Source organism: Aspergillus ibericus (assembly GCF_003184845.1).
Source record: "Aspergillus ibericus CBS 121593 unplaced genomic scaffold BO80scaffold_6, whole genome shotgun sequence".
Lineage (NCBI taxonomy): Eukaryota > Fungi > Ascomycota > Eurotiomycetes > Eurotiales > Aspergillaceae > Aspergillus > Aspergillus ibericus.
In genome coordinates, this window is record NW_020292104.1 from 671,194 (window position 1) to 690,219 (window position 19,026).

A 19,026-nucleotide genomic window follows, 5' to 3' on the forward strand; every position below is an offset into this window, starting at 1 on the left:
GAATAGCGAGTAATATATAGATAGTCTGGACGCATATCTGCGTAGACCACCATGGTTATGGAATGCAATTACAGAAAGCGAGTCCTGATGGAGGCATTGTGCAATCACCAGATCTCAACTACCTGCTCATCATACAACTCCAACCCCAAAGACCGGAGCCCAGTATGCACCATCAAACTATTAGCGTCTCGGCCAGTGAGCTCAGGCGGCCGGTTCAGCTCCCATAGCTGCGCTCTCGCCCGGAGGTGGTTCTCGAACTCCTGAACATCCCAGTGGCAAGTCTCATCAAGAGATGGTCTCTGGTTCAACAGGTCCCGCGGCGTATCCATTCCCACGGCAGCGCAGAAGTTGTCGTAATGAGCTGTCCACTTCTGAGACAGTTGATTACCCGGAAGCCATGTCCAGCAATGCTCCACCACTAATTCAATATATTCGAACAGCCTCAACAGCTGCTCGGTCGTTTCCGCCCATTTTCGGATATCCGGGAGACGCGCCATCATTTGGTCCAGGATAGGAGACCAATGGGGCTCCGGGGCCGTGTTCGCTGGGTCGACGCGATGCAAGAATGACCAGCAGAATCGACGCAAGTCCCAGGTGTATAGTGTCGCTGAACTGTCTGTGCCGCAATATTTCATGACCAGGGCTGGGTGGATCTTCATGCGGGCTTCGCCTCGTTGCTCGGTGGCATTGAGTCGATTGACCTCTTGGAGAAGCTGCCAGATTGCCTCTTGATCGCGAAACATCCATCCGAGTTCGCTGTTTAAGGTGTGCCAGGTTTCTTGCAATTGTTGCTCGTGCCGTGGTAGAGGCGTCAGCGAGATCATGGAATAGCTCAGTACCCGGTCGCGAATGGTTGAAAAGGAGATGGGGACTGCGAGAGTAGCAGAAGAGGGAATCTGGCTAGCCTGTTCCAGACTCAAGTGGAATTCTCGAATCAGTATCTTCTCTTCCGGCGAGAGTGGCGCTACTGTAATACCTGGGATTCCCCTTGTTCTCGATGGCTCTAACACCCCCCGGGAAGCAGGCATCCAGAATGAGAGAGCGCATGTCGCTACAAGTGTATAACCCCTTGAGACAAGATTGTCTCTGAGAATGACAGGGCTGTCATACCCACCCAGGATAAACAGGCCGTCTGCCCCCGGCTGGTATTCCGGATCCGGCACAGTGACGTACAGTGTTGCTCTTCGTTTAAGTGATATACTGAGGTGTGTATAGCCTTTGCCTCGCTGGACTGTTCCTCTCAGATCGCACAGCTTGATGGCTCGTGTCCGCAGGACCGACGTAGCGGCGTCTCTCTGAATTTCGCATTCATGGCCAAGCAGACCATTGAAAAGCACATGGGTTGGGCCCGGTAGCTGACCATCCTCTTTATCGAGTGAATCTTCAGTTGATGTGGGTATATCCCGGGTGCACAATGCCTGAGACCAGTCCGGGACCCAGGACGGAAGATCGAAAGACTTCTTCCGCAGCCCAGCTAATTTGAACACATCCATCGCATTGCAACATTTGACAAGGTATTCAGTAAGTCCAATATATACTCGCTCCATGGAAACCGTATAGTCAGGGACAATTCCACTCTCAGCTATCAAGCCAGAAACGGCAAAGATCTTGTCACGCGGGTCGCAGCACTTGTACGGCGATGCCTTGATCAAAATTGGCAGAAGATCGCGATCAGTAAGCCCATACCAATTCTGGTTCCGGAACAGCCAATCAGGTATAGAAAGATCTGGATGAGTCTGTGCAAAAGGTGTCTTGGGCCATGGCGCACATTGTCTGCCACAGACTACTTCAAGCTCGCGAGCCAACAGGACATGTTGAACGGCCCATATCCTGCAAAAGTATGGTCTCTCTAGAAGGCTTTTTAGGGCCGCTCGGATCTCTTTGTCAATATGCATCTTTTCAACCGTCATCCCTGGTCCGGCTACCGCAATGCTCTTGAGAAAGCCCAAGGCGTTGGCACTGTCTGATGTTTCAGGGCCTAGATAAGCTATGACTTTGGTCGCCCTTCTGTAAATGTGACCGACCAAAGCAACTTGTTGGCTCTTCTCCCGAACATCTGCTGAATCGATGCTTAAAGAGTCCACCCAGACTATTCTGTCAGCCTTCTCACCCCGAATGGAGCGGAGCGCTTGCTCGCAGTTATGCGGCACATAAACAATGTCCCAGTACTTGCCCACAAACACTGGACGAAGCTCGTCTTGGCCGCCTATTTCGTCGAAAGAAGTGTACGATAAAGCGTCATACAAGGGCACAGGAATGCTATGAATGCGCACGACATCCAGTTCGACATGCAGGGGGCTGTCAAATGGGCCAGCCTTCAGCCGCACAAGGCGAATGCCGTCATTAGGTGTGATCTTTGGGAATCCTGGCTCTCGTGACTGCAAGCTTGATGGACCAGCTGGGCAATTGCCCTGCTTTGGCTTTTCCCCAGATATGCTAGAATTATCATCTTGGACAGCCGATGGCCAGGTATGGTCATAATGGGTGCCGTCCAGCGGCGATAATACAGGCAGCTTTAGGCCTTCTTCCAAGGTCGGAACAGCGAAACAGTAGTTGCAGCACAGGATACCACTAGCGGCACTGACATCTGGTCGTCGACATCCGGACTCGTGCCATCGGTTCATCGTATGCAGTTCTGCGGACGATATCCTGGGAGACGTTTCTGATCAAGAAACCCGAGGCGGAAGAAAGTTGAGGCTGAGGTCGAAATGGCGGGGCGGATGTATCAACTATCGTGCGCCCGCTAGCGGCAACATGTGACCTATCAGCCTTGTGGCTATAAATAAGCCTTCAACTGGCAAAACAACCCGTACCTGTCTGTACACTCGCCGCGAATCTTGGCATATAAAAGCGGACAAATTCATCCAGAAAGCTGGTCCCAGAATACTGAGTTGGGTGGATGAGGTCGTCACGATGCAGATACCGAGAGTCGAAGAAGAACCAACATCTTCACTAGGAAGCATCATCGAGCGTCAGCACAACAGAAAACCGGCCAGCAATGGCAATTGCTGAACTCGGGAATCTTTTCCTAGAGATGGTGGAATTCCCAGTTCGGCAACTATCCCGAGAAGCGCGGGTCGAGCCGGGGCCATATTCCGGTCTCCAACAGTCCGACTATTTTAGTAGTGTACACTTGATCCACCATCCAGAAAGTAACTCGATTTCCGACGTTCTCCGAGCTCGACTCTCGTCCGATCAAGGATACCGGACCAAGCTCTCCACACTGCCCCTCTCCTGGCTGTTCGCGTCCTTCGGCCCATCTACATCCCATCTAACCTCCAGCTCAGTGGTCATCAAAATCCCATCCTTGTCCACCTCTTCCTCCCAACCCGGTTCCAGAGCGGCCATGCTCTGGGTCGGTCGGTATCGCGACCTCCGAGATCGGTTGTCCAGCTCGTATGTCATCCCTGGCTTACTTCGTTTGTTGTAACCACCGTCGCTTCGATCCTTGGATGCAAACAAGCGCGGGATAATCTTGAGAACGAGCGGCTTCAGGGACGGTGCGCAGGCAGCTATAAATGCGAGCCCGACTTCAATGGTAGATATGCAAAATAGGACCGAGTGTGTCGAGTCGTATGGGATGTGTCGGTCATACCGGTCTAGGAGGATAACACGGACAATGCCGGCGACTACCGTTCTATAGTGGTCTCTGTGTCAGCTCAGCTGTTGACATAAAAACCAATAGGATCCAAAACCAGTGTCGTGACTGACTCACAAAAGTCCAAATGACAACACGCCAACGAGCATTAGCCGTTGTCTCCGTGGGATGTGAAGATTATACACGATCCAACTGGGAAGCATGAGCACAAGCACATCGGTACCGATGGAGACAGCGGCGGTTCCTGTCACAAGGTTCGCAAAGTTGAGACACTTCGCATTGGGATATGCTTCTGTGTCCCAGTTTGCTGCGATCGGAGTGCAATGAAACATGGTCACAAAGAAAGTCACAATCACAGCTATTGTATTCACTCCCAGAATGACCCATATTGCGCTTCGCACGGCCATCTTTTGGCCTGTTAGACGAAGCAGGAAAACCAGGACCGAGGTCTTTACGAGGCCGAGAATGGGATTGTAGAGGAGTTCGGTCTAAGCGATCAATAAGCTTTCTCTTCAGGTCTCTTCAGGCACCTGTCTTTCTTACCGCGTAAGCATATTTAGCGCCTAGGATCTTGGGGGAATCTTCCGGGATCTCCCAGACGTGGTAACCAATGTACAGACATTTTATGACTGATTTGTTCATATTAGGGGGAGTCCGCAACGGAGCATGGATCCTTACCATAGTAAGAAGTTATTGTTTCGCCCCAATAGAAGACCTGATTGTGTCAGTCTCGTTATTTTTATTCCAGTAGCTTTGATCCATACACCCGCTATAGAAATAATCCAGTCATCTGTTGGGTTAGCATATGCTTGGGTGAAGAGGAGCCTTAAGTACATACCAAGGGCAAAAGCCCTTGTATATAAACGGCTGTATAGACGCAAAACCACCGCCAGTGTCGCTATGACTGGAAAGGCGAATATCAAACCAATCGCCTGTGGTTGGAGATTGTCACTTGAAGTCATGATTAAAACAAGGAGGATATTGGGCAATAGATTTCAATGGCAGGTCAGGGGAAGAGTAGCACGCGGCTGGACTCTCAGCGGAAATAGTCTCCTTGAAAACGGATCATTGACCTACCACGATCATGGGTTGACAGGGGACACCTCCTCGTGCCCCCTGCAAAGGATTTGGTTCCCTGCAGACCTAATGAGAAGGAAACCATCCGATAGAGTCTGGCCATCACCTCACCCTTGTCGTTGACTGCACCGATACTATCACATTGTCTGACTCGCCTATCATCGTCGAAGCCGACAAAAAGCCTTTGCTGCGCCGCCGGATCGATGCTTCGAACGGCCTCGCACTAAATTCAGCCGTAGGTAACTAGCGGGGTATTAGACGGTTGGACCAGCAGGTTAATATCGGAAACCGGCGGTCCAAGTGTGTTTGCCCCACATTTATGGACACGAGAATTAAAGCGGAGTTGATCTCAATAATATCGCCGGGAAATGCAATAGCCGCCAAATTAGTGGCGCGTTTTGTGCTAGTTCAGAGTGGTTGTTTCACTATAAACAAGAACTAGTCTATATCCAAGTCATTGGAGTCTAGAAACAGGGTGGTGCGTACCCTTATACGAGGAATTGGATCCCAGAGTGACAACTGACAAGGGCCAATGGGCGCCACAAAGGCATGCCAGCCAGTCATGCCGTGCGGGTCTGTCTCTCTTCTAGCTTGAGCGGTGGGTCCTATTGAATTCGAGGACAATATAGTTTGCATTAGCCTGGCAACCAGGCGAAGGACCCCTGCATGTCCACGCAAACCTTTTATCTCACTCGATTAAGGGCCGAAACGGTGTCAAACACTACACCTTGGCGGTTGAAATGCCCCGTCCAAGCGGGTAAGAGCTTTGTGATTCGGTTGTCGAGTTGGTCAACTTCACCGGGAAGCTATATTAATAGCCTCCGTCGGCCCCTCTATTGCTCCTGCAGCAGGTCTGTAACTTTTTTTTCTTTCTAACAAGTGAGGTAGTGACCATGAAGGGATATTTGTCTCTAGGCTTGGCCGCCTCACTGGTGGCAGCCGCCGCATCTGCACAGAGTGCCTCGATGGCTTCTGCTTCGCTGAGTGCAGCAGCAGCAACTGTTACAACGAGTGCCTCTGCTGTACCGCCCCTATTCCCCGGCGAAACGGTGCAGCTGACCGATGATGCCTTGGCCAGGGCCGCTACCGCCCTGAAAAATGAGACTCTGGCGCGGATGTTCGCTTTCGGGGCATCGAACACGACCATCGTCAATGGAACTCGCGACCATAGTTGCAAGCTCATGCCAGGCGATGCGGCATGGCCTGCTGAGTCAACCTGGAAGATCTTCGATCAGTTGCTCGGCGGAAGCCTGCTGAAGCCTGTGCCTTTGGCGGCCTACTGCTACCCAGACTGGCTGGAATATGATGCGGAAAAGTGCTCCGAGATAACATCGGATTGGTTGGATGCTTCTCTGCAGTGAGTCCATTGTATCGAACACCCACTTCAAGACAGCCAAGCTAAATGCACCAGCTTCGAGGACCCCACCTCTATCATGCTACCCCTGTATGAAGGCCGCTCATGCATGGCCACCGGGTACAACTACACCACCACATGTACGCAGGGTGCGTACCCGACGTACGTCGTCAATGTGTCCACTGTTGCCCAGATTCAGCTGGCCGTAAATTTTGCCCGAAACCAGAACCTCCGGCTCGTGGTCAAGAACACTGGTCATGATTTCAACGGGAAGCCGTCGGGTAAAGGAGCTCTGTCCATCTGGACACACTGGCTCAAGGACAAGGCATTTTACCCTTCCTTCAAAGCTGACAATGGCTATTCTGGGCCTGCTATGAAGCTCGCCACGGGCATTCAAGCCTGGGAGGCGTATGAATTTGCCAAGGCGTGCAATGTGACCGTCATCGGAGGCGAAGGTGCCACCGTTGGTGTAGCTGGTGGCTATACATTTGGCGGAGGCCATTCGCCACTAAGCAGCATGTATGGCATGGCAGCAGATCAGGTCTTGGCAATGGAAGGTTGCTTCCCTTTCACTCAAATTTCCACCCACTGAGACATACGCTGATCAATCGATAGTTGTTTTGGCTGATGGCCGCTTCGTCACTGCCACTTCCAAGCAAAACTCCGATATCTTCTGGATGCTTCGCGGTGGTGGAGGTAGCACGATCGGTGTTGTGACATCTCTGACGATCAAGGCATATCCGAAGTTGCCCACGACAACAGTTACTTTCAACTGGACGATCAGTGACACGCCCAATGCAGAAGCGTTTTGGGCATCGTTCCGGTCCTACCTGGACAATTTCGAGACCTTTGTCGATGCCGGAACCTACGGATACTATTACCTAGGTGCTTCGTCTCTCGAGATCGGGACAACTTATGCTGGCGATACGGACTATTATTTCCGCATGGAGTCCTTCGTTGCGCCGAACATGACCATTCCTGAAACCAAGAAACTTCTGAAACCTTGGTTTGATACTCTCGATAGCCTAAATGTCAGCTACACTCCGTGGTACAACCACGCGGATAACTTGTATGATCCCCTCGCTCAAGTGTCAAATGAGATTTCTGACTTTCTCAGCCACGATGTCTGGAAGGTTGCATTCCCTCTGGAGGGCGGTGGATCAGATGTGGTCAAGACGGCTTCGCGTCTGTTGCCTCGGAAGGTCTTCCGCAGCCAGGAACTCCGGAACCGGAACTTCCTTGCCCATAAGGACGCCATCGAGAAGGGCTTGTTCATCGCGGGCTTCCACATCAGCGGCACAGGCATCTCTGTCAAGCCGCCGACCGACAACGCTGTCTTGCCGGCCTGGCGCGACGCTCTTGCCCACGTCATCGTCGGGTCCGAATGGAACTTCACCTCCAGCTGGGAGACCGTCCACAATTCGTCTCTCTTTGTAACGAACTGGATGGACGCCCTGCGAGATATCTCCCCCGACTCTGGTGCGTATATGAGCGAAGCCGACCTGCTGGAACCTAATCTCCAGGAAGCCTTTTATGGTGTCAACTACCCCCGCCTTTATGAGTTGAAGCAAAAGTACGACCCGACCGGGTTGTTCTTTGCACTTACCGCTGTGGGAGCGGAGGACTGGGAGGTCCAAGTCACCGACCCGTTACCCTATTCGTGGAACAACAATGGGCGGTTGTGTCCGAAATCTGCCTAATGAAATGAGGTCAGTGCTCAGCGTATGTATATAGGTGTCAATGCATTGAAGTATTCAAGCCAGCTCCAGTATCCTACTTTTCAGTAGAGAGAAACCTTGAGCATATCTTGGGTGTGACCAAGAAGGACAAAGTAGACTGAACAAGAAGAAAGAGGAGATAGACTTACCACAACCCAAGGTGATTTGAGGATAAACATATCAAGAAGAGATGGAAATGACAGAAGGAAGAGGGACAACACCGGATGAACATCGGATCGATGGAGGCTTCAAAAAAGAGCGTGACTTCTCGATGCAGCTAGCGTCGAGACGACCCCCTCGTGACTCCAGCTTAGGCTTCAACTTTCAAAAAACAGTCAAAGATCGCATGACAACCGTTGCTCACTCATGACCCCATGCTATTCGATAATTGAAACCAACCTGCACAGGCAATGCAACCAGGACAGGCAAGAAACTCAAACCTCGAAGCGTACTTCTGCACCCGATAAATCACTCACTCACTTTCTCCCACAACCGACTGAATAGATCTGCAACCGCGACAATCGCGAAAATCCACTTCTCCCCAGAACCCAACTCCAACGGGGAACCAAACCAACGCGCCGACGCGAATGATGGTGGCCCGCAGGCCAGGCGAGCCAGTCAAGAGTCGCCAATCTGCAGTTCATCTGCCCTGCGTGTCAGCAACCTCGGCAGATCGATCATCCGACCAGGAACTGGCGACTTTGCTGACCCCAATCTCGGACAACTAGAGCAGTCACTAGATCCCTTTAGCGCCAGACATCTTATATCATCAGTCAGATGAGCAGGGAAAAAAAAAGGAAGGAAAGGCAAATAAGAAAAAAGAGAGAGATGTGCAGGACTCGCCAAGAAACCGACCTCCAAAACCAGTTACTGGTCGGCGTACTTTATTCCAGGACGGCACGGTACTTTTGTCAACGGATCGGATTTGAAGAGAGAGGGGAAAGGATCGGCGTGGCCCATCTCTGGTACGGAGGTCTCCGGGGCGAACAGCACTGCAATCGTACTTTTGGCCGCAGCAGATCGGAAACTCCCGGTCGAGCTACTATATCCATTCCCATGGGGTTGCGGTGACTCGTCATACGATTTGACGGAGCTATCGAAAGCTTGGAACGGGGCTTGCCAGCGGGACAGCTATTGATTTATTATAGTCAATATAGGGTCTATTGGACCTGGCGAGATGGTTTGTACAGTGTTCATGCGACAGATCGTATGTGGCGTACGTAAGACATTCGAACATTCCATCGGGGACGGAGAACCTATGGTGTTGTACTCCGTGGCGGTGCGGACGGTTTCAAAGTCACGGACGTCATTGTACAGATCATCCTGGCCGCACGACGACCAAACACCAGCTGAGCTCTCGTATGATTAGGCCAGAGAGGCACACCGGCGATGGTGACGTCAGGGGTTAATATAACTTCTGGCGCATGGACAATGTCCCCCCACGCTACACTCTTAGCACAACAAAGGCTGGGATTAGGAAAGTGAAGGATCGACGAAATCCCACACGGAGTAGGCAAAGTAAAAAGTTCATCCTGGCATTCAACTGGGTCGGTTAAATGCATATTAACCACTTTTGAGCTGTCAACAATCGATAGATGGTATATCATGAAGCAACGCTAAAAGCAAATCTATTGGCAAAACCAAAGCCACGAGAATAGAAAAAAGAAAGACACAATTCCGATAAACACCCGATATCGCCATTCTTCCGGTGATCTGTCGCTGCTAGCTTGATGGGGATTGCTGGGACCGGGTGGCTGTGCGTCTCCTTTCTTGTTCTAGAAAAGCGAAGGCGTTAGGGCCATAACTCGGGGAATGCTTCTAGAAAAACACACACCTCTGGCTTCGTTAATCTGGCGAACGGTATCGTCATGGATTTTGGCCCATTGGGCTTGGTATGTGGCCAGGTCTGGTAGTGCAGCGGACGAGTTGTTGGTGCCATGGCTATTGGTGCTAGTATTCCTGGTGGAGGTATTGCGGTCCATTGTGAGTCTTGTATGGTGGATGCGTGAAGGCAAGGAAGAGAAAGAGGATGGGTTATTTTGTAAGGCAGGAATAAGCTTCACAGGTGAGGGATGAACGCGAGATAAGCTCCAACGGAAGGGAAGTCGTTGAAGACTACTTCTAGCAGGTCGTCGAGCATTATTTATAGATTACTGGTGCTGAACCTCGACCTGGTCATCCATCCGGTCTCATCGACCTGATAATTCACTCCGTGCCATGTGGCCGCCCATCGATGAAGAGTTGGCGGCTTGTGTATCGGCCTTGTTCGTCCTTCCCTTGCATTCCGTGGGATGAGTGAAATTCCGGAATCAAAGAAAACGAAGAATGACCCGCTGCAGAACGGGGAGCTTCCCCGTCGCGACGGAGTGGACGGGCGATGGAGATGCAGGTTAGGTTCTTTGGATACCACCGTCCGACGGTGGTGCGCCAGGCCCTTTTTCCTAAAGGGAACCAGTCGTGGCCCGCGAGGCCTTGGGACTTCAGGTTGCTCGCCCCCCGATTGGCCGGGGAAGGGCCAAAAAATCAACATCGGAACAAAGTCGAAGGGCGGGACGGAACACGTAGTTCGCAGGGTGAGGGTTTGTGTGACGGACTGTCGGGATCAACGGTTTTGGTGTGATTGGTGTCTTACTCTCCGATCCGCTCACGCGGATGGCTTTCCGGGCTCGCTAGTTTGATCCCGGGTATTGGGCACCGATGGGCCGGTTAGGCTATAGCAATGAATTCGATTGTGTGACGAGTGACGACGATGTTGGAAGGGTGGGCCTGCTGGAATGGCCGCGGGTGGGATTGGAGCTCAGGGCTAAAAGCTGCTGGGAGCTAAGAAGGGAGGGCGACAAAGAAGACGGCGACCGAAAAAGCAAAGAGATGCAGATCGACACATCGGCCCCATGGAAGTTTCGCCCTTCCTTCTTCGAGCTGCCCCGTTTGTACTCCGTACTTTGCTCAGTTTGCAGACTCCACCCATGGATCCGTTGGCGACACAGGCAAACATGTTTAATTTGGGGGTATCGTGATTGATCGTGTTCCGATCGGCTGGACCGCCGCGGATGGAGTCCGTCAGCCCGTCTATTGACCCATTCCGCGCACAACTGGCTGGGAATGGCTTCAGGCGATCAATAGTCCAATCGGGGAACGGGTTCCGCTATCCATCTTGCAGGACCCTGAGATCCACCAACCATGGCTTCATCGAGTCCAGAAAAGAAAGGCCACCATTGGGAGGTTAATTACGGGACCCTTCTAGGCCTTTCTTTTCACCGCCACTTCCGTCGCCCATTAATTAGCCCTTCAGCCTCAGAGAACAAAGACGGCGTGTGTCAGCCTGTGAGGGTCAATTTCACCGCCAGAAGAGTCGACATTGATTTCGGTGGGCGGTTATTGGATCTGGCAGTGGTGGAACCTTGCTGGGTTCGTACCGTCTGACAGACTCAAGGTAAACCCGGTCGGAGAGCATGGCAGAGTAACAGGCATTCCAGGTACCAGCTGTCGTCGCATGCAGTCCCATCATATGACAGGATACATATCGATTTCGTTTCACCCGAAAATCGGGGGCGCAAGAATTGATACGCTAGACGTGGCCTGTCATGTCGGTTTGCCTAGTGACGAGTTCCCTGTTTCGTTATAAACTCTGCTTCCCACATAGACAGACAGGTATGTTATGCTGCTGTGTCACGATAAGCTATAAGGCAGCGGGCCCTATTTGCAGATTTTCCTTGGCTCTGGCTTCCTTTGTCTTCTTCACTTACTAATTATAGGCAATGTCGACGCCCACGAATCCCGTGTCTCAGCCTCTGTCCTTCTGGTCCTTTCCCTGTCGTCTCCCTCGGCCCTGGCGACCTGTACGACCCCATTTCGTGAGGTGCTTCAGGTCTATCCCGTCCATACCCCTGTTGAGCCTGCAGTAGTTCCCACATCACAGCATCGCCAGCAGAACCTTGATCGAGTGAGACATCCATTGTCCTTCTTCGGATCCGGTTGCAGGTGTTGGAAAATAAGGCCTGTCGAGCGGCCCAACGAGCCACTGGGGCGTCGGTACCAAGGTTTCCATGGTCTAGACTCTATCGGTAGTTGTATATAGCCCACTTCAAGTGGGGTCAGGACAAAGACTGACTGACCTCAAGCGCGCGAAGTCTATTAAGATCTAATCGGGAGACGTCAGTCGTAGATGGGCCACTGGATGGAGCAACTAGCAAGGGGCGACGCGTCCTACCAGACTCGGAAATGAGGCTGTAGGAATCTTACCTGGGTAGCATAAACTGGGTATCTTTGAGTTCCTCAGCGGAATGCAGATATGAAGTACTACCCAACTGGTCTGGACGGTGACACACGTCAAGTGGACACTGAAACCGGTTCCGTCCAGGTAGACGAATCTCGTGACCCGGCACCTGATCTCGGCCTGGGACTCTTGTTTACCTCCCAATTACTGATTTGCTCAACTTGACATCAATCCTCATTACATGTCTGGTGAATTCTGATCCTAACATTATATACGTAACATGCATGCTATGTTCATCATGTTCAAAGTCTTATACAGAGCAGGAAATCACATCAATCCCACCTTCGTCCCATTTCTCGAACAAAGCGTCAGTGTGAAGCCTTCCTCCCATGGCCCCGGGTCCCTGCTCTCAAGCACGGAAAACTTCTGCGCGAGTCGCACAGTAACATATCCCGCCTCCGTGAGCGCATACTGTTGGCCAACGCAGATCCGCGGTCCCCCGTTGAACGGGAGATACTCCCATCCCGGCCGGATGTCGGCCCAACGCTCGGGGCGGAACTCATTGACATCTGGGCCGAAAAATTCCTCGCGACGATGCATCGCATAGACGTGGTATGCAACGGTGCAGCCCTTGGGTACGAAAACCGGCGACTTGCCGTCTGGTCCGCCACCAACGGGAAGGATCGTGTCGGTATGGGCGAAGCGCGCGTTTGCCGGGACAACCGGGTGCAAGCGAAGAGCTATACAGTCAGCAGGGTTCGCGAAGGTGGTCAACCTGTATTGGACTCAGGTGCTTACATTCGTTCAGGCAGTATTTGAGGTACGTTAGGTTACGCAGTTGCTCGTACGACGGCGCGCGACCTTGCAGGATAGCAACCTCTTCGCGCAATTTGTTCCATATCCGGGGGTTCTTTGCCAGCATGAAGAACATGTTGCTCAACAGAGACGCGGTGGTATCCCGTCCGGCCAGGAGGACATTCATGAGCTCGTCACGAATGCGCTTTCGGTCGCCTGTCTGCTGGGCCAACCCGTGGAGGAAGAGGTATTTTCTCTTTTCTTTCGTGCCGTGGCCATCTTCCGCGAGCGCCTTCTCTTCATCATACCGCCCTCGCACCCTGAGTGCGCTGTCGACAAACTGCTCCACTAACCTATGACAGATCCGGTTGCACTCCTCTGCCTTGCGGTCGCGACGGAGGTACCTGAGCTTCCCCAGTCGTAGGTTTGTTGCAATGGCCTCTTGTGCATAATTGAATGCCCCCGCAAAGTCCTGTTCCGTGCTGTCGCGAATCCCAGCGCGCCGCTTCTTGAGGCTGTACACGCTGTGCCCAAAGAGGAATTCCGTCGCCGAGTCAATCGTGAACTCGAAAAACAGCTCCTGTAGATCAACGGTACCGCCGTCCGCGGGGATCAGCGGGAGCAGATCGTCCATGAGTTCCTCGAAGATATCCAGATGGGCGACTTGGTCTTTCACAAAGTTTGGACGGACCATGGCACGCGATTGCGCCCAATGCTCACCGTCGGTGGTGAAGATGCCATGACCCAAAAGCGGACCGGCCGCATTGATGCGGCCACCGAGGCCATAATCCTTGAAGCGGAGTGAGAGGACCGTCTTGACATTTTCCGGCTCACAGGTTACGATAATTGGGGTGGTGAGTCGTTGGGTTTGAAAGGTGTTGCCGTTCTCCTTGAAGCGTTCGACGATGCGCTCGAGAAGCTTGTGCTTCCTAGCGTAGATCAGCTGCTCGTGAATAAAGTCGATGCCAAAGAAAGGGTCTTTCCGAGGGTAGGCGGGCGGCGGCTGACAGTTATTCGCTTTGGCGATGCGGCGTTGGGTCCATTTCCGTTGCAGGTAAGTTGCGATATACCAGAAGACGAGGACGGCGCTGGCAAGCGCCAGAACAGGATAGTGAGACTTGCCAGAATCCATGATGAGTTACGAACTTGCCTGACTATTAAGAGGTATGCTAACAGGGGAGCACTGACTCCTTTTAAGCTCTGCGTGGGGGAGTGGATCAGATGATGGCATACCGCGGTCCAGACGGAGTCTCGGGGGGGTTAGCACCGATGATGGATGGCGTCTCATAGCAAAAGGCTGAAATCATTGGTGAGCAGGGGTCGTCCGGTGGAGTCTTGCCTCGGCGGCAGGGTGCTGGGCTTGACACCAACCGCTCGTTCTTTGTTTGCGGGTCCCTTGCTTGGACACACAACGCGAATATGTTTGCAGGGCGGCCCGAAATGGGCAGGCATACCACGGTGCAGGAGATCCGTCTCGCTCCGAATCTCGAATGCTTCATACTTCGTACGGTATGTCGACATGGCCATGGCGACCGTACGAGAACGACCTAGTATACCGGACCAGCCTGATGTGAAGATGACGACAGCGGCCACGTTCTCAACCATATCCCTTTCTTATACTTTCCCCCTTTTGATCCTGACGATCACACTCCCCAACGTGAAGTGACTGGAGTGCGTGACACTGTGATTCAGATACTTACCCAACAGGCAAGCTAGTTACTCAGCGAGAGGTGGTTCGGGAGTGCGTCATCCCCGCATAACCGTGGCCTCTCTGATCTGTACGTACATAATGCGGCATAAAGGATGCCTCCAGCAATGGCCTGCTCCAGTGCTCCGTGGTAGTAGCCACCAGGAGTCACATCTGCCAGCAGCCGCCCGTGATAAGCACTAAGCCACGGAGGCTGGCCATGGTGTATTGCTGCCTGTCCTGTTTTCCCCATCCGGAGTCCCGACTACCGAGATGCTTTGACCGTGATTGCCGGGAGTAACAAATAGCCTAAAGCACCTCCCCCACCCACGAGCCCAACCTTGAACCTTCCTCGATCGACCCACGATCGCAGCCGAGGCTGGTGCCTATGACCGTTAATCAAAGCATATCGTAGTATAATACGGAGTAGAGAATCCCCAAACATACCTCTCATAATCAAGTCGCCACATACTGATCATCGCGAGCCTCAAGACACGCATCAGTCATCTTATCGATAGCCGCGGCCCGCTCATCCTGAGTGACCCAGCCGCGTTCAACCAATCTCCCCAACGCATCCCCAACCCAATGCTGGCAATTCCACTCGAGATCGAGATGACCATTCCGCACCGGCGTTCGCGCCACCGTCTCCCGAATCGCCTCCTCATCGTCTTCCCCGGAGCCCGACAAGTCCGTGACAGGCACCACCCGTACCAAATCCCCGAGTTCCATCGGGTCCGCACCCACGTATTCCACATACCGAAAGAGCCCCTGAGTGCCGATAATATGCAAGACACTGCGTTCCTTGGATTCAAATTGCACATATAACGCGGTGTGTCGATATTCACTGTAATCGAGAGGATCGCCTCGATAGACGAGAATGAATAGTTTATGCGACATGGTTAATTTGCTTTTGTTTGTCTTGTCTGATTTTGGGTTGGTTGGTTTCAAAATCAGGGACTAGAATTTTTCTGGAACAGGGAGGGGAATGTTGATCAGGTGGTCGGTTTTGGGGTGGTGAGTACGGTGAGGGGGGCGGGCGGGCGGGCGAGTGACGGGAGCTACTAGTTACTTATGATCCCCTTTCTCGGTCGGCCGCGCTAATCGCTTTACGGCGGCAGGTGCCTGGGTGCCTGATGTCTTTTCGGCGCTTGTCTTATTCCAGTCGGTACCTGGCGGGAGACGCAGTCTGGGCATATCACCCATCTGTTTCCTCGGAGGGGTTCTTTTTCTTATGGTTACCTTGCGAGTATGGTCGCTGATTGTCTGGGCTGCCTGGTATTGTTGAGCGATATGGCTTGTTGGGTAGGATACTGACTTTGTCTTGATCAAGTCATGCATGGGCTTGGTATACTTCTGCGACTAATACCGATATCAATCTCAATATTGTGATAAATGACGAATGTATTGAAGGTAAGTAGATCGAGTATAGCTTGCGGCGAAGCTAGCAGCTAGCAGCTCTCCAGCCTCATACTTTAGCTTCTAATTCCGGTTACCAACAGACTACTTCGGATCCAGCGAGCATCCCAAAATAACCCCACGAGTACTACACAGCTAAGGGGTTTGCCGCCACCAAACACCCCATCCCATCCCATCCTATCCCCGTTCCGAGCTCCCAAGCCACCGGCAGGCTACAATAACCCCCTTCCCCCGCCAAGCGCAAGAAAAGCAAGCATCTACACTGTATATCTATACTCCGTCCCCAAAAAGAAAAGGGGCAAAAAGCAACCAAAGACCCTGATCATTGGTGTCTAACCTAACCCCAATTGCATTTTCTGGGAGAATAAATACTCCGATTTCCAACCCAGACTATCACGTTATTGATAATATTGGAGTAAAGTAAACTTAAACCCAGCCTACCACGCTGATGCATAAATAACACTGCAGCATAGCCACAAGATATCAAGAATAGTACCTATGTAGGTAACTAGATAACTGAATAGCCTATCCTCAACGCCTCAACCACGCCAAATTCTATCACCTATCCTCATCAGGAAGAGCATCTACCCACTCCCTGCCGCAGTTGTTGTAGTAAGTATCCCCTCAGAAGAGTGTCGTAGGCCGTCCAGTGCCATTATTGTACTATATGCTGTTATCAAGGTTAAAGAAGCAGCATCATCCATCTCTGGATTCGGTTCTGTCGGTGGTAGATGGGTGAAGGAGGCTAGGGGTAGGTGCTTAGTTGCTGAAGTAGTGGTAGGGGTTGGGATTAATACCGTTGGGATAGGTTTGTGAGAAGCAGTGGTTTCTCTGTATTCTTGTTAGTTGGTTTGGCTGGCCTGGCTGTTGGCTCTGGAGCATCGGTGTAGCTCTTTCAGGGATGGGGCTGGGGTGGTTGGTGGGGTTGTTGGTATCGGAGGCACGTGTTGTTTGTGGGAGGGGTTGCAAGAAGGGGAGGATTTGAGGCTAAACAAGGGGTGTTTGCAGTTGATGGAAGTGGAGGTTGGAGCCGACTGGGTGATAGTAGGATGGAATGCCTAAATTACCGATGAAACAAAGTTGACATAGTCACAAGACCTTACGTTAGTACTCCGTATTTGGCTTTATCCAGCCTTTGTACCCAGCTGTACCTTGTCATTTATCTTACGCATGACTCCTCCAATATATCAGAACCTACGGAAATCAATGACAAAGGCACCGATAATAGCGAAGTAACTGAATCTCCTCCGGGGAGACTCCATATCATTGATCCTAGAAACCCCTGCAACTGCACCCCCCCTATCAATGCACAGCTAAACTCCAACCCCCAGTAGACATATCTCATAAGCCCATCACCCCCCTCAACACCGCATTCCACGCAAAATGCTCATTTCTTCCCCCCCGAAGGAGGAGTATAGGTCGAACCCCCATTGCCATTATTATAATAGGTACTTCCATTCGGATTGGAGTAGTAGTACGAGCCGTTACTGACGTGTCCACGGTTAGTCAATCAATTCCACCCTGATCCTATATATGAGTACCATGACGAACCTATTGGAGTAGTGGTACGAGTTCGAGTTGGAAGCTCCGCTGCCGTAGTCGCGGGAACACCAGTGGTTTCCCTACACACAGTGATTGTTAGCTGGTGCATCTGAAGCTGGTGCAGATATGATGTAGGGGCTGGTTACCTGGCTGTTGGTGCCGGAGCCAGTGTAGGTATAGCCTTTTCCGGAACTGGACATGGTGATGGTTGAAAGTGGTGTTGTGTTGTTGAAGGAGTAACGAGGCTCAGTCGTTGACGATGATGATGGAGGGGTAATGGCAGAGGGGAATTCAGTGGCTTATGAGCAGAGTTCAAATGACGTACTCTTTTCGTGTAGCACAGACTCAGTAAGCCTGGTATCTGCCTGGGCAAGATGTCCCTCACCCAGTATCTCCACCCCATCTGTTGCCTTCTCTGCAACTTGAACAAGTACCAATTAGCTATAAAACAACAAGAGTAAAAAATGATCCTACTGATCACCATCACAAAACTGCCTGAGTGGTCTAAACCTGTACAAGCACCTTGCCAACCAACCAAACACCATGCTCCGCTCCAATTGGCCAAAAACTAGCTGATTAAGCCCTTCGTCAGCAACAGCCACCTTCCCTTTTCGGCTAGCCCTCGAAGCATCCATCCATGCGATCTGAGATCTCCATCTCATCTCATCGTGTACCTGACGGCGTCTCGCTCATTATGGACCCCAGTCCCTGCATTAACTGTTCCACTATGATACCTCATAAAACCAGCTCGCTATTCGATCGCATGGCAGTAACCATGCTGCGTTACGCACCCTACCATAGATGGACTTCTTAGTGAGAGATATCCCAAGATGGTATGTGTACCCGGCTACTTCCTGTGTCTCTACTAAATCTTGACCTCTGTAGGCAGACCATTATTGCATAGAGAGTCTCCAGGGTATTCTACTCCCTGTACCAAGCAGTACCAGGTCCCGTGACACTATTAGCGAGAACAATATGAGCAGTGTGCTGCGACCAGCTGCGAGAGGCTACGGTGAGGCGACTACATTCCTGTCGGGATCGGTGTGTTATTCCACCGTCATGTCATCCATCACCTGTATCATTCTCGCTAACTACCTCTCATCAGAGCAGTTGATTCACGCCCTGAAGTTGGTTCTGACAGGAGGAGGAGCAGTATATAACGTATGACTGGAGTTTGGCATTCTTCCTGGAAGATAGAATATACGAGGAATGGTTCTATTGAAACTGGGACGATGCAGCATGGAATATTTCTGTGGCAGCATTTCTAGAGAGAATTTTCTCAAGATTACTTCTGACAGTCACTATAGTATATCGCTTCTGTGAACGTGATAGAACAGATGTGCTATTGATTCTACAAAGCTATTCTTCCGACCATTGGGCTATGATGGTCTTTGTGTGGCTGTCAGTCTAGCAAGGTTTCCCATGCATTTGAACTACGATCTATTGATACACAACCTTTACTAGTCATCTGTCTTGATGCGTTTTTTCTACGGGATAGCAAGACATTTTCAGCATGCGCGCACTTATTTTCTACCAAGTAGGTACAAATCAAAAAGCATCAGTAGAATCAAATCACAACTCAACAAGATCAGATCAATCCGGATAGCTCATCACTCATTTTCA

General features: G+C 51.6%; 7 protein-coding genes across 7 annotated transcripts; 1 reads left to right on the forward strand and 6 right to left on the reverse strand.

The window, feature by feature from the left end:
* Window positions 1-16: 16 nt before the first annotated feature.
* BO80DRAFT_399860 (uncharacterized protein) lies at window positions 17-2,942 on the reverse strand. The gene is made up of 2 exons (XM_025717485.1): window positions 2,814-2,942; window positions 17-2,743 (listed from the first exon to the last, which is right to left on the reverse strand). The coding sequence occupies exon 2, from the start codon at window positions 2,622-2,624 to the stop codon at window positions 105-107; it is 2,520 nt and encodes an 839-aa protein (XP_025578754.1). The 5' UTR covers window positions 2,625-2,743; window positions 2,814-2,942; the 3' UTR covers window positions 17-104.
* A 253-nt stretch (window positions 2,943-3,195) lies between these two features.
* On the reverse strand, window positions 3,196-4,560 carry BO80DRAFT_347839 (uncharacterized protein; the record flags this gene model as incomplete). The annotated part of the gene is made up of 6 exons (XM_025715435.1): window positions 3,196-3,637; window positions 3,716-4,086; window positions 4,142-4,227; window positions 4,277-4,313; window positions 4,363-4,388; window positions 4,437-4,560. 6 exons carry the CDS (start codon window positions 4,558-4,560, stop codon window positions 3,196-3,198), a joined length of 1,086 nt encoding a protein of 361 aa, XP_025578755.1.
* A 1,044-nt stretch (window positions 4,561-5,604) lies between these two features.
* On the forward strand, window positions 5,605-7,891 carry BO80DRAFT_374840 (FAD-binding oxidoreductase). The gene is made up of 4 exons (XM_025716612.1): window positions 5,605-6,032; window positions 6,087-6,586; window positions 6,645-7,098; window positions 7,147-7,891. Exons 1-4 carry the CDS (start codon window positions 5,641-5,643, stop codon window positions 7,727-7,729), a joined length of 1,929 nt encoding a protein of 642 aa, XP_025578756.1. The 5' UTR covers window positions 5,605-5,640; the 3' UTR covers window positions 7,730-7,891.
* Window positions 7,892-9,469: 1,578 nt separating this feature from the next.
* Window positions 9,470-9,729, reverse strand: BO80DRAFT_441894 (uncharacterized protein; the record flags this gene model as incomplete). Its single annotated transcript, XM_025721231.1, has 2 exons — window positions 9,470-9,522; window positions 9,582-9,729. 2 exons carry the CDS (start codon window positions 9,727-9,729, stop codon window positions 9,470-9,472), a joined length of 201 nt encoding a protein of 66 aa, XP_025578757.1.
* Window positions 9,730-11,496: 1,767 nt separating this feature from the next.
* BO80DRAFT_499744 (cytochrome P450) lies at window positions 11,497-13,940 on the reverse strand (the record flags this gene model as incomplete). Its single annotated transcript, XM_025724200.1, has 5 exons — window positions 12,762-13,940; window positions 12,306-12,703; window positions 11,990-12,054; window positions 11,863-11,920; window positions 11,497-11,805 (listed from the first exon to the last, which is right to left on the reverse strand). Exons 1-5 carry the CDS (start codon window positions 13,888-13,890, stop codon window positions 11,497-11,499), a joined length of 1,959 nt encoding a protein of 652 aa, XP_025578758.1. The 5' UTR covers window positions 13,891-13,940.
* A 948-nt stretch (window positions 13,941-14,888) lies between these two features.
* BO80DRAFT_236882 (uncharacterized protein) lies at window positions 14,889-15,476 on the reverse strand. Its single transcript, XM_025714514.1, has one exon. The coding sequence runs from the start codon at window positions 15,340-15,342 to the stop codon at window positions 14,902-14,904; it is 441 nt and encodes a 146-aa protein (XP_025578759.1). The 5' UTR covers window positions 15,343-15,476; the 3' UTR covers window positions 14,889-14,901.
* A 1,683-nt stretch (window positions 15,477-17,159) lies between these two features.
* Window positions 17,160-17,721, reverse strand: BO80DRAFT_422282 (uncharacterized protein). The gene is made up of 3 exons (XM_025718786.1): window positions 17,550-17,721; window positions 17,413-17,483; window positions 17,160-17,348 (listed from the first exon to the last, which is right to left on the reverse strand). Exons 1-3 carry the CDS (start codon window positions 17,601-17,603, stop codon window positions 17,249-17,251), a joined length of 225 nt encoding a protein of 74 aa, XP_025578760.1. The 5' UTR covers window positions 17,604-17,721; the 3' UTR covers window positions 17,160-17,248.
* Window positions 17,722-19,026: the final 1,305 nt, after the last annotated feature.